The following is a 14,166-nucleotide window of genomic DNA, read 5'->3' as shown; positions in this document are numbered from 1 at the left end:
TGTTACAGCAAATATTTGGTCAAACCCAAATTGGGAAACAATATATTTATTTCGTTTATACATTTAAAAATCAAACCGGTTTACTTTTTTTAGTAACAAATCTGCATTGTTGACATGGTTAAGTTGACAAGCATGCAAAATCTTGGGATTTCTGTTTCCGCAATTCGACGAGCATATTTACTTTGATGTAATATCTCTAATTTCAAGGCATTATACTTACATATGTCAAACAAATGATGACACGAATATCTTAAAGCATACATTTCCCTATTCTACCATTGTGACTGACATGACTGATCAGCAACTGTTTCTAAAGAAGTGTTTCATGATTAAGATTTTAATAAATTGAGTGAATAGAAATGGCACCAACAAAATACACGAATTCCATTAAATGCGTACAATTAACTCCATGACTAAAGTACTAATACGAACAAATGTACATCTCATCGCGTACGCTCCTTACAAAGCGCGACAGGTGGCGACACCACGATTATCAACCCTAGCGTATACCATTTGCAACGAATATAAAGGTTCTCCCACGAACGAAGTGCTTTAGTGTTCATCATTGCTCTCGTCCATTGTAGGTGTGTAGGCGGTCGGGGAGGTGGGGGAGTAGGTGGGGCTTGTTGGGGAGTAAGAGGGCGAACCTTGTGGGCTCGGAGGACTGTAGGTGGGACTCGTCGGTGAGTAGGTAGGACTTGCGGGCGAGTACGTCGGACTCGTAGGGCTGTAACTAGGAGAACTAGGACTGTATTGTGGAGAGCTTGGGCTATACTGTGGAGATGAAGGGCTGTACTGTGGCGAGGTGGGCGTGTAGGAGGGACTCGCCGGGCTGTACTTGGGACTTGACGGAGAGTACTTAGGACTGGATGGGGAATACGAAGGTGACGCTGGGCTATAAGATGGGCTGGTGGGACTATACTTTGGAGATGTCGGGGTGTACTGGGGAGAACTGGGTGAATAACTCGGACTGCTTGGGGAGTAGCTGGGCGAAGTTGGACTGTAACTTGGGGACGTGGGACTGTACTTGGGGCTGCTCGGGGAGTAGCTAGGACTGGTAGGGCTGTAACTGGGGCTCGTCGGGCTATAGCTGGGGCTTGTAGGGCTATAGCTTGGTGATGTAGGGCTATAACTTGGTGACGTGGGGCTATAACTGGGCGAAGTAGGGCTATAGCTGGGCGACGTCGGACTGTAGCTCGGACTTGTTGGGCTGTAGCTAGGCGAGGTCGGACTGTAGGAAGGACTCGTGGGGGAGTACGACGGACTAGTTGGGCTGTACTTCGGCGAAGTCGGCGAATAACTTGGGCTCGTAGGCGAGTAACTGGGCGACGTCGGGCTGTAACTGGGCGACGTCGGGCTGTAACTCGGCGACGTCGGACTGTAACTGGGACTGGTCGGGCTGTAGCTAGGACTGGTCGGACTGTAGCTGGGGCTGGTCGGCGAATAGCTGGGACTCGTCGGCGAGTAGCTCTTCTGCGCGGGCGAATAACTCGGGCTGGTCGGGCTGTAGGAGGAGCTGGACGGTGAGTAGCCGGGCGATGTCGGACTGTAGGAAGGCGACGTCGGCGAGTAGCTGGGACTGCGCGGCGTCAGCGAGCCAGGAGAGCTCGGCACGTACGCGGGCGACGCCGGGCTGTAGCTGGGAGACAGCGGCCCGGCCGGCGACGGGATGTAGGGGCTCGCGGGCGACCCGGGCCCCGGTGAGCCGGGCTGCGGCGACCACGCGGGCGAGTAGCCGGGCGAGAAACCGCTTGCGTCGCTCGCGGTCGACGGCGAGAAGCCTGCGCCGCCCGGCGTCATGCCGCTGCCGACGCCCGGCGACCACATGTCCGTGTACGCCGGTGTCGCACCCTGACCCCACGGCGTCATCTGAGGCGACATGCCACTCTGCGGGGTTGACGCAGTGCCAAAGAACATCCCACCTGTAAGAGTGAGAACAAGATGACAATGTGAAGAGCATTATAGAATTATACCAACAGATTTGAAATAAAATGCAACGTAATACAAAAACTACAAAAATTAAACATACAAATACAAAAGGGTAATGCCAGGTATACGTGGAGATAATTGCCACTATGTAGGAATTACATAACTATATACAACTTTGTACAATATATTATAAATACGGTGGCACTCGTAACGGATTAATGAACATACCACTGGGACCCATCATGCCTCCAGCCATGTTGGTCGGCAACTCAATACCATGCTTGCACTTCTCAGCATCCAACAGCAGGTCAAACGAACCAGTACCGAGCCGTGCTAACTGTCCCAACATGATGTTCTCGGACACTCCTTTCATCCAGTCGACCTCTGCAGAGGCTGCAGCATCCATGAGGATGTCAACCTGAACAAAAAATCGAAAACAATGTAAATATTACACTGAATGATGGAATTACCCAGCACACGATGCATGAACTTCCTGCAAAGTCCTGCCTACCAATAACATGCTAGTAAGACGGGCTGATTTCGAGTTATGTTTAGATATATACGTACCGTTTCCTCAAATGAGCATCGCATGAGGGGACCAGTGTCTTGTCTGTTGATGCCATGACGAGTGATGGCCATAAGATGCCCCTTCTGAGTCATGATGTCACAAAGCAGAGCAAGGTGACGGTAGTTGACGTAGGAGCCATCAAACGAGATGACATAATTCATCTCTCTCTCGATTGCCTTACGTACAGCTTCAATTCCCAGAACCTAATGACAAAAAGCGCACAATAAGAACACCAGTTCTGGAGCAATATCTAATTCAGGACAAGTTCATTTATTTTTGTATAGGACTGTATACGGTATAGGACTTTGTCCATGTATGCTGCTAATGTTCACTTGGACTGTTGGACATACATAGCTAAGGTACTACGCATCTAAATAACTATTGGTTTTAAAGTGTGTATGAAAGGTCATGCCTAGCTGCAACACACACAGAGTAAAGATGCCCCAGCTGCACATCAACAACTATCGGTTTTATGATTTTATGAGAGTGTATGGGTAAAGTGGTACACGGCTGCAGCACACTTACAGCAAAGATCGCACAGACTCACATCAACCCCATCGGTTTTACGAGTGTGTATATAAAGTCGTACATGGCGGCTGCAGCACACTTACAGCAAAGATCTCACAGATGTCGTTGGATGTTGTTCTGATGGGGTCGACATCTCTCTCACTGAGCACCTTCATCAGACTCGTACCGTCTGTCTCGAGCAGCCACTCTGAGATGGCCTTGAACTCTCCATCCTCCGTGATGACGATGCGCTTCTTGATATCGGTGCTCGGCAGATGCATGTATACCTGTGCACAAAACATGCACACTTCACCACAGAGTTGTCAGCATGTTCGTCGCAGACCTCCAAGTGACATGGTGTCGTGTGATGCCACTTCATAGACTTGATGAAAGTACTTATGTAGGTATTGCAATACCCCCACTGTGGCATCTTGTACAATTATTTAGCCAGAGGCTTACAACTACTCAGAATTTACTAGGTAGAGAAACAGGTGACAACTTCTTTAGATAAATATCAGGACAACCATTCACTGTGAGATACTAAGTTTGAGTGGCAACCGTAGAAAAATATTGGTGTTACCTTTCCAATGGATTCAATACCCTGGAGAGTCATATCACTTAGCATGTTTGCTTCAATACAGCGCAAGAACATGTCATCGTCCATTTTGTCCACAACCTCCTCATCCTATAAGTAAAAAACAACATTGAATTCTTCAAGCGATCAGGTTCCAGTAAAAAACACATAAGGCTTGACACAATACAAGAGACAGAAGGAAATAGTCTCCTTTACTCAAACATATATCAGTGCACAAGCCGTCACAGCTGCTTTATAGCACACATTATTCTACTCACGTCTTGGAACTTATTCTCGTCATTGTTCATGATGCGTATACGTAGAACCAACTTCTCAGCGTTATCATCGTTAAAAATGCAGTTGAGGTCATCGCCAAAGGCAGCATTGATCTTCTCGGAGATCTGTTCCATAGTCAGCTTCTTGTCTGTCATACGCTGCAAGGTGGCAAGGAAGAAAAATAAAAGTGTAAAGATACAATGAATGAAGTGATATATCAGAGTCAGACAATAGCCGCTATTACTATCACACTTTACTACAATGACAGAAAGCACTGATGACTCGGATGAATTCTTATGTATGAATACCACAAACAGGTACAATTAGCAAACTTCTCTACACCTACCATTTCACACAGCACATGCTGTTGCTGTTTACCTTTCTGTCCAGCTCTACGCGCAGCAACCAGGGCGAGATGCGTGTCGGGTCAAAGTCAGGCATCTCGTAGTAGATGTTGACAAACTCCTGGTCCTCGGCGATCACGGTGTTTTGTGGATCGGGGTCGTAGTAGATGGCAGTGTTTGCTGTCACCTTGCGAAGTGTTGTGTGCTCCAGACGACACAGCACATCCTTGATGAAATGACAGCGGGCAACATTCAAATGATTGAATTTTTTCGAATGTCAACTATCACCTTGTAATGTTTCTTATAATGTTTCAAAAATCTCGTGGTCTTACCCAAATTAAACCAGGCAGGAAAATTAACTAAAGTGCTCACCAAAACTATCACAAGATTTTCGTCACTCACCACACTGATTGTAGACGATATTAACAAGCATGCTAGATAAATCACGGAGTTGCCAACGCGATTACAATAAATACTCGCCAGTGGAGCAAACGCGTAAAATTTTAAAATATTGCCAATTGCTGTGATAGTAGCCTACAAACTCTGTTAAAACAGCATAACAGTTCACTACAAGGCACGTCACATTACAACCACTTATGTGGTGGCTGTTCTGTGATTCAGTGTTATTAGATAAGCGCAACACACTTACCTTGGCTTTCTCTGCATCACGTGCCGCCTGTCCTGTCAGGAACACTGTCAGCGAGGGCGTCTTTGGTTTCTTGGAAACGTTAATGATCTCCTTGAGACGTGGGACACCAAGGGTGACGTTCTTAGCTGACACACCAGCATAATGGAAAGTGTTTAGCGTCATCTGTGTAGCAGGTTCTCCCAAACTCTGTGCTGCAAGTGGTCCTACCATTTCACCTGGTTGTGCCTGCAAGAGAGCCATGATCGTCAAAGAACTGTAATCGTAGACTATAATTATCCTAGAAAAGCTGCATGCTAAAGTCAGCTGAGATATGTATGTCGTTGTAGCAAGGTTTGTACAACTAAGAAAAACCATTCTCCAAAACTTTTATAGATAAGGTCCATTTTCATGACCGCCCAAGATTCAAGTCAAATACAGTGGTTGTGCCTCCTATTTTAATAACAAAATTGAAAATGCAGCATGCCTTGTGAATTTAAGTATCCAGATCCTGAATCCTATTGCAGTAGTCTGCATAGAATTTATTTTGTCATAAGGTAGTAATACTAGTATGATTATGCATGACACGAAGTATTTGCTAGTCTAGTACTGGAGAAATTAGCGTGTAGATGCGCATATTGTGGCTTTAACAAATTATTTGCAAAGAAACAATTGCCTGGCATGTCCAAATGTCAAACACAATGTGTGTGGCACCAACCACAATGATAAGAAAACTAATCTAGCCATATACTGATAATCCACCAGGAAACACACGTTTATTCCCAGTTTCTTTCACATCGTACCTGACAATCAAAATTGATTCATGCGGCACAAGGTATCAGAAATTAACATCTCAACCTCAATTGACACATTTGCAGCACTCGTGAAAAAACTTCTCCAGTAAATTACCACATCTTCAGTATATTAAACACATCATCATTAGTAAAAGGTGGAAACAAACGAGGGTGGTACTAACCTGTGCATGCTGGAAGCGAGATTCGACCTCACCCAACAGCCACTCGAATGACTCAGTCGTCAACTTGTACTCCTCTGCAACACGCTTGGTGCAGAGCGTAGAACGCAGCATGGCATTTATATTTAGGGTGGCATTCTCCTGCGCTTGCTTACTCAGCCGATCCTCACCCTCCACGATAATGAGCTTCTTACTCAGATCTCTTACCCCTTTCGAACAGAATACCAATCCACTATATGAATTTACTGACTCAACACAGTGAATAAACATTCTCAGCCAATGACAAAAACTAAACTATACAATCTAGCAAGCTACTAAGAAAGTGAACGAAAGTCGCAATTATTAGATTAGCGAGATTCAGAGCATAGTGCAGGTAAAACAACATCTAAAGCATTACCCTCAATAACTCTGAGTGGATGCAGATCGCTCGGCGACCGCGTGTTAATGTGGAAAATCTTCTGAGCATTCCAGATCATTCTTTGCAAATTGCACGGCAACACAACCTGCAAACACCACGGTCCAGTTCTAGAACGTTTATCTTCTTGCGTTCTAATCACATACGGTGTATGCGTGTGGAATGACACTGTATTTGCAACACTACACACTACGGGAACTGTATATCTGTTATAGTTTTTATCAGTTTAGATAATGGAGAAAACTTTGTTAATGTATTGATATATATTGATATATATTGATGTTACCCTGCTATCTCCACTTGGAAACACGGTGCGTATTACGTCTCTGTCTTTGGCTAGCTGGTCCCACTCTGTCTCGATCTCTGCCTGAGCTTGAGCTGACCCAAGCAGTTCTTTAACAATATCCTCATTTAGAATCCTCTTCAGCTTCCTACGAGAACATAAGCAAACAAGTAAAGCTCGGCGAGACTCAATAATGTAACTACTAGAACAATGCGAACACGGGTTTGCTTGGTACACGTTACCTCTCATTAGATATGTCGAATTTGAACTTCTTTTCGAATGCTTTGTTCGAGGGTTTCAAGGAAGCCAGCATCTGGAACTCCACAGCTGTGCCGTCAAGCCCATCCTCGCCGTATCGCAGCTGCACCAACTGATCCATGCTGTTACGTACTGTTCCATCGTACCGCACCATAACTGACTCCATGGCCTTGATCAGACGCCGCTGAATGTAACCTGAACGACATTCAAAATGTTTTCAACGATGACATCTATAACGAGGCACGTTCACACACAACTCGCATTACGGAAACCTCTATATATGCTATGCCGAGACGACAGTCATGAAAGATATGCTGGCACAAATATAAGCCTACCAGTTTCTGCAGTCTTGACAGCAGTGTCAATGAGACCTTCACGACCACCCATGGCGTGGAAGAAAAACTCTGATGGCGTAAGACCAGCCAGGTAGGAGTTCTCCACAAAGCCTCTACTCTCAGGGCCGTAATCATCTTTGATGAAGTGGGGTAGAGTTCTATGCCGGAAACCAAATGGGATTCGCTTTCCCTCCACGTTTTGCTGTCCTACACAAGCAATAACCTAAAAAAAGCACAACATTCAGATATTGTAACCACACCTAGTAGTTCAAAAACAAACCGCAGTGTCGGTGCTGGGCTACATGCTGTGGCATGCTGTTCGTTTTCTATTTCAGGTCGTTTCGGGCGCACTCTATCAGGTGCATTTAAACATTTCAGTGGCAAGTTAAGGTGATTATATACAAAGGTATATTATGCAAAAACCTTTTAACTCTACCCACCCCTGCTGCTGTGGCCCCTGGGCAGTCCAAATTAAAGACCCAGTGTAGACGTTTAGTGGCATAGGGGACAGGAGATCTGCAGGATCAAAACTGGCAAATCATGGCAATTCACAGACCTACAGAAGATTCACAAGCCCAGTTATAGCCAGCAAGTTGTGCCCGCAACAGTCCGACAACAAAATAAAGTTTCGATAATCTCTCGAAAGTTTCAGCTTCCCAGTTTCAGGATGTGACTCGGGTGTTTAAAACGACTGCTCTACGTGCATACAATTACACAAAAGTACCTGTGAGATGTTGATTTTTGAGCCTTTTGAGCCAGCCACCACCATGGCTTTGAAGTTATTGAAGTCCGACAGAGATTTCTGGGCACTGCTTCCAGTCTTGTCTCGAGCATCATTAAGAATTCTGTTGACCTACACGCAAATCATGCAATTAAATTGGTTATGCTAGCCGCACACTATCCGATTTTGCACTGTGCACAGCACTAAGCCCCCGCACACTATACGACCAACTCCCGATCGATCGGGAGGCCACCGCACACTGCCCGACTCAAAGTTGATGCAAACCATGGCACTCTCGTGGCGTTCCCAGCGGATTTAGCGTGTACTAAGGGTCGGGAGTGTTTCCCATGGTTCGAATGCCATTCCATTCGAATGCGGTTCCCATGGCACTGCTCTGTGATTGGTCAATTTTCTTCAGGGCACGCCGATCGGGTCGGATGGCCACGCACACTATCCGAGTCGCGTCGTAAGGCCCCGCACACTATCCGACCCGATCTGCTCCCGATTCAAAATTCGAATCGGGCCAAAATGACCTCCAGAGCCAATCTTAAGCCTCCCGAGCCAAACTAGAACATCTCAATCCAATCGTAAGCCTTCAAATCACGCTCGGGTCGGATAGTGTGCGGCTAGCATTAGTGTATATGAAGAAGGATATGAGGAATCAGTAGAAAAGCAGGAGGAGATAAAGAACATATGTGAGGGACTGATATAAAGATAAGTATAACAGTCTAGTATAAAATTGTGCACACGTGTTAACTTAGCAGCATACCATGTTTTCAAACGTTTTACGGAGTGTATTGCCAGGAGTTGGTTCCAACTCGTCATTGTGGGCTTTCTCGATAACGTCTATCACCTCTTGCTGAAATAGGTTACATTGATAATCAACACAAGCACTATTACTTTTCTATAAATCGAATATTTTAATAATGTCGGTTTCAACATAATAATTCTGAATTTGCTCATCTTGTTTCACATGCTGAATTAGCAAACGTATTGCCCATATAAATTTAATTCCTTGTCTGTTTTCAAAACAATTTATTTCATAAGCACTCGATTCCTAAATTGTAAAAATCTCTGTACTATAAGGGGGAAGGGTATATAAGAACCCATAATGGATTTTACTATTCATACAAGTACGTGTACTATATAATACGTAATTAGGTTGTCATTATTTATCATGATAGCAAGCAGGGCTGACATAGCATAATACAGCACACCCGCATGCTCAAGACCATGTACATGCACACCTTGGCCTTCTTGATGGTGTCCTGGATTTCCTTATATGTCTGCGGATCAGCAATGCAATCGCCGATGCCAATAGAGTGGCCCTCCAGCAACAGCCAGTTGTTCACCACAGTCTGAATATTGCCATACAGATCTGCTGCCAGCTTGTGGCCAAGCTCGAGTGCAACTACGTGTAGCAAGGAGCCGGCCGATGGACCGACAGTTTTCTTACAGATGATTCCTGTGATGAGCTCTCCACCCTCAATAAGCACCTACAAACATCAACAGCATACAGTAATACAACACATATACACTCAAGCAGCAGGCTGTATAACTCCACACACCAACGCTAGACACCAGGGTAAATAATACACGGGAGCGACAAGCGATTCGCTCTACAAACCTCCGAAATCACTCCCGTGAGGCTCAAAATAGCTCACGTACAATTTTTGACAAGAGCTATTTTTTCCACAGACTTTTGAAAAAGAGCTCCCGTAAAAAAGAGTAAATTTTCCCTGCTAGACACAGACAGGTTTCCACACAGCCTCTCTGCAATAATGAACATCTTGTTACTGGCATGAGATCACACAAACACCACCTGCCACAATAAACAGTTACGAGACCCATCAAAAAATTATTGCACCCAATACGTCGACGTGGGTGGCATCACAAACTTACCTTTGTATCTCCAGGTGAGAGCCACTTGTAGGGGCCGGTGTCCTCCTCATCGGGATGAGTGCTGTGCGTACGGATCAGATTTACGTTACCGGGTATAATCAGGGAGAACACCTGCTTTCCTGTCCACAGAGGCTTCGGCTTCAGGATAGCAGGCTGTGGCACCTTGCCATCCCAGGGCGGAAGCCACATCAACAAGTTCATCATCTCGTGCTGTAATAAGTACCCAATTGTCTTTAACCAGTTAATTAACCAATTAATGCTAATTAAAGATTAAACATGGTAGTGTCCTTAAACGGAAGGCGATTTCTGTCCCTTACATTTCAACCTGTGCCATTAATAACAGTGCTCCAAAAAAGACTAACAGTGCTCCCTTGTATACTATTACACTTCCACTTCTAGGCTTGGAAATTGCCAGCCCTCAATGCTAGCCAGTTACCCAAGTTAAAGGAAAAGTCCTGCTTCCTTCACACCTCTTAACCTTGAAAACCACATATTCGACCTCCAAATTTCGTTTTGGAATGGCCCCAGGCCCGAACGACCAGAATATCAACGCCGTATGTCAAGCCATTTATATTCGCACGCACATTGTTAACGAATGAATGGATGGGAAGAGCGACAGACAAATGCTCTTGAAATTCTGCAAGCTGCATCTTACTGTGTGAAATGAGGTAACTAGGGTTTATTCTGCAATTACCCGTTTTAAAATGATAAAAAAAGAATTTTGTCACTCCTCCCATCGCAAACCTGCCAACAAATGGAAATTACGTCAGCACACCTTTTCGAGAAACACATCCCTCTTGGTCATTTTGCGCACAGCACACAGCGAGTCCTGCACGATGCCCATGACGGGCCGGTTCGACTGAGGCGTGATGATGTTACGCGGCACCATCATGATCTCGGTAACTTCTGCGCGAGTCTCCATGGACTGTGGCACATGCAAGTTCATCTCATCTCCATCGAAGTCAGCATTGTAGGGTGTTGTTACGCTGCATGTCAACAAATTACGTTAACGATGTGATAAACAAAACAACATGTGCAAGCAAAGTGTGATCCTTGACCATGTTGACCATCAAAAATAGAGAGACCCAACAAAGAAAGATCTTCGAGGATCTTCTTAGAACTCTGAGATCAGATTATTAACGTGAATTACTACACACGTAAAGCAGCAAATATGATGTAAGCGCACTACCTGAGGTTCAGACGGAAGGTGGACCATGGAAGTATTTTTACTCTGTGACCCATCATAGACATTTTATGCAACGTTGGCTGTCTGTTGAAGACGATCACGTCATCATCGCGGATATGGCGTTCAACCTATAAAGACAGAAGACATAAACACCAGGGACGTTTACACAATCAACGCATTAGCCAGCGAGCCGTGCAGCCGTGATTTGCACGGTCAGTCTTGAAACTGGACAACCAAAAATGTGTAGCACGGCCTAAAATAATGATCTAAAGCTTGGCTGAGACAGACATACAAAAAAATTGCACTCCCAAATATTTTTCCTGCACTCCCACAATACTCATTCCTGGCTAATACCCTGTACACAATCATGGCAATATTGCCTTCAAAAATTAATATGACAGCAAAACAACAAACTAAATGAACTCGTTGATAGGTTTCATGTTCGCCTATAGCTAAATGATGTTCAACCTTACACATATTGTCTGTTATCATATTTCAGAACCTTGTATCCACACTGCAAATGTAGATCACTGGGTTTCGGGTGAAAGCGTAGATCTATCCTGTCACCATTGTCTCTGATGATGTACTTTGCACCGGGATACTGGTTGGCCCCTCTCTGTACGAGTGCCTGCATTCTGAATATATTGGAAGATGTATCAGTGCTGCAGAGATGAGAATGACCAAGAAAAATAACCCTGAAACCGTAACTGAACAAAGATTTGCGACAACCAATTTTCACAGATAAGCACAATTGACTATTGCTCAGAGAAATCGAAATCACTAGCAACACAGTTCTAGCAAGCTTACCTGTCAATGTTAAAAGGCGTTACGATCTCGGGGAACGTCAGGTTAGAGGCAATCGTGCGAGGAACCCCAACCTGGTCTATGGCCAAGTTTGGATCGGGAGTGATGACAGCTCTCGCACTAAAGTCCACACGTTTCCCCATGAGGTTGCCACGGATACGGCCTTCCTTTCCCTTCAGACGAGCTTTGATGGACTTCAGCGGTCGGCCGGACTTTTGCAGCGCCTGAATAATCACAACAGTAAAGTAATAAGAAATCACAACTCATGTTAGTTTAATGGTTGACGAATTTATGTAATAGCTACCTGCTATGAATTTTCTGTCTCTGCTGTGTGCTCACCCTTTGTAATCCAGGCATGTCATTATCGATCATGGTTGCGACGTGGAACTGTAGCATCTTGACGTCCTCCGCAATGATGTGTGCAGCGGCGCCATTCTGCTCATCACGTAGTAGCTGGTTATTAGCCTTAACGATATCACTCAGTTTGTGTGTGATATCATCCTAGTGGGAAGCACAAAAATCGAATTCAGCACTACATACATTTTCACTTAATCAGAGATTCATGCATAAATGTGAAAAGTTCCTAAATCATTGCCAACTTAGCCCAAATCTTACCAGACACTCAAGTTGTTATATATATAATAGTACACCAAGTTTTTTATTCTTCAAACAAAAAGAAATATCTATTATTTACTCCAATGAAAATAACCATATCAATGGGTAATTTATAAAGCAACACTATCTGGTCAAAGACCCAATACCACATTCACACTGAAAGTGGAGTCAGGAAGGTAGATGACAAAAAACAAGTAGGGAAAGAAGCAGGGGAGGGGTGTAAAGCCAATGGAAAAAAGTGTAAAAAAAAACAGAAATGACAAGAGGGAGGATTGGCAGGCAGAGAAGATTAATAAGGGGGGTTAGGAGGCTAAGAGGGGTAGAGTAACATGCACCCACCTGATTTCGGGCAGACCCAAACATGACGACCGCAGGGCGGACACACAGTGGTGGCACGGGTATTACTGTCACAATCATCCAGTCGGGCCGTGTGTACTTAGGGTCCATGCCCAGCACCATGCTGTGATCGTCGGGAATGTTCTTAAAGATTTCGTGCACATGCTCGGCCGTGAGAACGATCTTGCGTTCCTGTGAGTCCTCGTTGATGTGTTTCCACTCTGCAACCATGTCCAGCGCTGATCGGCGGATCTTAGGTTGGTATCGGCCACATCCACCATGACCCTGCATGTAGTCAGGATCACAGAATGATTAGGAATGCTCTTCAAGGTCACTGTGACGGTCAGAATCACAAACAAACTTACTGCCCGACCACCAAAATCTGCATGAATCATTGCGAAGTAAGGAATATAAAGCTGGCCACAGCTGGACCTTTCATATAAGCTGATTAATTTTTAGATGCATTAAAGGTTTTTATAGTCAGATAAGTGTGTTACAACTTACAATCCTAAATTAGCTACTATATATTCGCCCAGACTTGCTTTTTGTTTAGCTGATAAAGACTAGACAAAACAATTACGAGAGAGCCCTGGTTAAATCTGAATTGTTTTCTTGCAATTTCTTGTACCAGGACTCCCCTGTATTAATAGTATTACTTTCCCCCGTCTCCATTGTTTTCTCATACAGCATAAATTGGCAGAAAGGAAACTATCTGGACTATATCTGCTTACCACATACTTGAATAAAATATAATTACTTTCAATTTTGGCTCCTCGTCATCTTCCTTGTTCATCTCTACTCCAAACTTAGATTTGTCCATTTCATCTCCACCTATTAGTAGAACATAAATAAAAGTACAAGCACTGTATCCTATTTAAATTAAATTTTTCATAGAAATGTCAGAAAGGAGATAGGCCTGTAATGTAGGGTGTTACTCAAATTTCATGCAGTTCCAGCTAACACAGAATACACAATATACATTCCTGGTACTTTTGGTCTTTTTAGCCATTTTGCTTTGAGCATTCATGCAAACTAATCTATTATTATGGGCAGTGTTCTCATTTAGAAACCAGCCACCAGTCGAATTGACCGTCTACTCTGCTGTTTCGGCCAGTTACAATTGGCTCAAGTATGATATAAAAAAGAAAAGAAAAAAAAGTTTAAAAAAAGCGTTTTATGAGCTACTACTAATAAATCAGTTGAGTATCTTTGTATGCATGTTATGTGCACAAGAAGCATTGTTTTTGTTTTTGAGTAACGCTATTTACGTACTTGTCTAACTCTTATAATTACTAAATCGTCATAATTTGGAAACTTTTGGTGAACTCTGAATGTACCAGGAGAAACCAAATTGGAAAAAAGGACCATACTGTAATCCAAATGTGTCTGTTCACTGCAGCTCAGAATACACCAGATTGCATCTCAGAGCATCTAGGTTAAAAAAAAAAATTTGGGTAAAATTGGGAACCCCCCCCCCCACACCGCCACGGCCTGTTGCAAAAGCATTTGGGCCTG

The 14,166-nt window shown here is 44.2% G+C and overlaps 1 protein-coding gene across 1 annotated transcript in view; it reads right to left on the bottom strand.

Annotated features, from left to right (window-relative positions):
- Window positions 1-12: 12 nt before the first annotated feature.
- Window positions 13-14,166, bottom strand: part of LOC106804716 (DNA-directed RNA polymerase II subunit RPB1-like) — a 19,440-nt gene continuing 5,286 nt past the window's right edge. The window contains exons 3-26 of the mRNA XM_014806009.1: window positions 13,409-13,482; window positions 12,655-12,936; window positions 12,040-12,201; window positions 11,704-11,924; window positions 11,399-11,531; window positions 10,900-11,024; window positions 10,486-10,696; window positions 9,711-9,920; window positions 9,056-9,304; window positions 8,578-8,667; window positions 7,812-7,940; window positions 7,088-7,310; window positions 6,737-6,947; window positions 6,498-6,642; window positions 6,194-6,299; window positions 5,800-6,005; window positions 4,848-5,072; window positions 4,233-4,424; window positions 3,857-4,012; window positions 3,585-3,689; window positions 3,109-3,291; window positions 2,497-2,700; window positions 2,158-2,347; window positions 13-1,922 (exon numbers count right to left, since the gene is read on the bottom strand). Coding sequence (XP_014661495.1) covers window positions 553-1,922; window positions 2,158-2,347; window positions 2,497-2,700; window positions 3,109-3,291; window positions 3,585-3,689; window positions 3,857-4,012; window positions 4,233-4,424; window positions 4,848-5,072; window positions 5,800-6,005; window positions 6,194-6,299; window positions 6,498-6,642; window positions 6,737-6,947; window positions 7,088-7,310; window positions 7,812-7,940; window positions 8,578-8,667; window positions 9,056-9,304; window positions 9,711-9,920; window positions 10,486-10,696; window positions 10,900-11,024; window positions 11,399-11,531; window positions 11,704-11,924; window positions 12,040-12,201; window positions 12,655-12,936; window positions 13,409-13,471 — 5,391 coding nt within the window. The 5' untranslated portion in view covers window positions 13,472-13,482 and the 3' untranslated portion in view covers window positions 13-552. The remainder of the gene's footprint in view (window positions 1,923-2,157; window positions 2,348-2,496; window positions 2,701-3,108; window positions 3,292-3,584; window positions 3,690-3,856; window positions 4,013-4,232; window positions 4,425-4,847; window positions 5,073-5,799; window positions 6,006-6,193; window positions 6,300-6,497; window positions 6,643-6,736; window positions 6,948-7,087; window positions 7,311-7,811; window positions 7,941-8,577; window positions 8,668-9,055; window positions 9,305-9,710; window positions 9,921-10,485; window positions 10,697-10,899; window positions 11,025-11,398; window positions 11,532-11,703; window positions 11,925-12,039; window positions 12,202-12,654; window positions 12,937-13,408; window positions 13,483-14,166) is intronic.

This window comes from Priapulus caudatus, unplaced genomic scaffold, assembly GCF_000485595.1.
Source record: "Priapulus caudatus unplaced genomic scaffold, Priapulus_caudatus-5.0.1 Scaffold84, whole genome shotgun sequence".
Lineage (NCBI taxonomy): Eukaryota > Metazoa > Priapulida > Priapulimorpha > Priapulimorphida > Priapulidae > Priapulus > Priapulus caudatus.
This window is presented reverse-complemented; position numbering and strand designations above follow the sequence as displayed.